Here is a 1495-nt window from a genome sequence, read left to right on the forward strand (position 1 = left end):
CACTTCTATTTCAAAATTTCTTGTTTTTGAGGAAATTCCAGATGTAAAGTTGCTTATCTCTGTATTTTAGCTATCACTATCAGGCACTGTTGGTAAATAATGGGTTTGCTCACATATGGATTCTAGGGTGGCACTGAAAGGGAGCAAGGTCTGCTTCAAATACTAACTGAGATGGATGAGTTCAAAGTTTCAACATCACAGGTATGCATTAAGAATTGTCCTTTAAGTTCTAGAGTAAATATAATCTAAATTTTTGTTAAAATGGTCGTTTTGACAAGATTATAAGGGTTGGTTTACCATCCAGGGATGGAAGGCTGGCCATATTATAGGTATCCTATCCTGGGAGTTGGTAGTACAATTCACCATGTTATAGGGATGTAATATGAACAAATAATGACATGCCTTAAGGCATCCATCCCAACATCTTAGTCATAATCAACTCAAAATCAACCTAGTACATAGAAGGAATATAGATACACTAGTAATTCCCCTCAATATGTTCATATGGATGTTTCTTGTTTTACTTACCTTTTATGTTATTTTTAAATGTATTAGCTCGAAATTGATGGAGCAGACCCGGATGTGCGTCGGAGCTATCCGGATGTTGAGCGGGGGTCCCTGGAAGGCGGAAAGCGCTGTTATGACTATGATGAAGCTGTCCATTTCCTATGGACAACATTAGAGTGGCTTGGCCATTTGGACAGGCCATGTTTTTGTATTTGCTCAAAATTGATGGATCAGACCCAGATGTGTGTCGGAGCTATCCGGATGTTGAGTAGGAGTCCCTGGAAGGTGAGAACCGCTGTTATGACCATGATGAAGCTGTCTATTTCCTATGGACAGCATTAGAGTGGCCTAGCAATTTGGACAGGTCTTGTTTATGTAATAGCTTGAAATTGTTAGAGCAGACCCTAGTATAACCCTCAACTTAAACCTACACCTAAAACTAAACATCATGGTGGGGACAGTGCCCCCGACCATTGATTCCTTCCTAGGACCCACCATGGTGGTTATTTGAGATCCAACCTGTTGGTAAGTTCACACAAACCTAATCCTAATCCTAAACCTATAACCTAAAACTATAACCTACAACATTAACATAAACTTATAACCTAAACCTATAACTTACAACATTAATCTAAACCTATACTTATAACCTAAACCTATTCTCAAATCCCAAAACCTATAACCAAAACCTAAACCTTAACCTGAACTTGAAAACCCAAACTTAAACCCGATCCCAAATCCGAACCCGATTTCTTAAACCTAAACCTTAACCTATTCTCAATTCCCTAAAGCTATAACCTATAACCTATAACCTATAACCTAAACCTAAACCTAACTTAAACCTATAACCTTAACCTAAACCTAAAACCTAAATGTATTCTCAAATCTCTAAATCTAAACCTACACCTAATCCTAATCTCAACTCCGTAACGTAAACCTAAACTTGAAAACCCAAACCTAAACCTGAACCCGAACCCAATTTCCTAAA

General features: G+C 38.0%; 1 protein-coding gene across 1 annotated transcript; it reads left to right on the plus strand.

Moving 5' to 3' along the window:
* LOC131231104 (uncharacterized) lies at positions 1-1006 on the plus strand. Its single transcript, XM_058227197.1, has 2 exons — positions 1-201; positions 556-1006. Exons 1-2 carry the CDS (start codon positions 172-174, stop codon positions 847-849), a joined length of 324 nt encoding a protein of 107 aa, XP_058083180.1. The 5' UTR covers positions 1-171; the 3' UTR covers positions 850-1006.
* The last annotated feature ends 489 nt before the right edge of the window (positions 1007-1495 follow it).

Source organism: Magnolia sinica, chromosome 17 (genome assembly GCF_029962835.1).
Source record: "Magnolia sinica isolate HGM2019 chromosome 17, MsV1, whole genome shotgun sequence".
NCBI lineage: Eukaryota > Viridiplantae > Streptophyta > Magnoliopsida > Magnoliales > Magnoliaceae > Magnolia > Magnolia sinica.

Coding starts and splice junctions, on each gene's coding strand:
- LOC131231104 (XM_058227197.1), top strand. CDS start 172: ATGGATGAGTTCAAAGTTTCAACATCACAG. Junction 202..555: donor TCAAAGTTTCAACATCACAG/GTATGCATTAAG, acceptor TAAATGTATTAG/CTCGAAATTGATGGAGCAGA.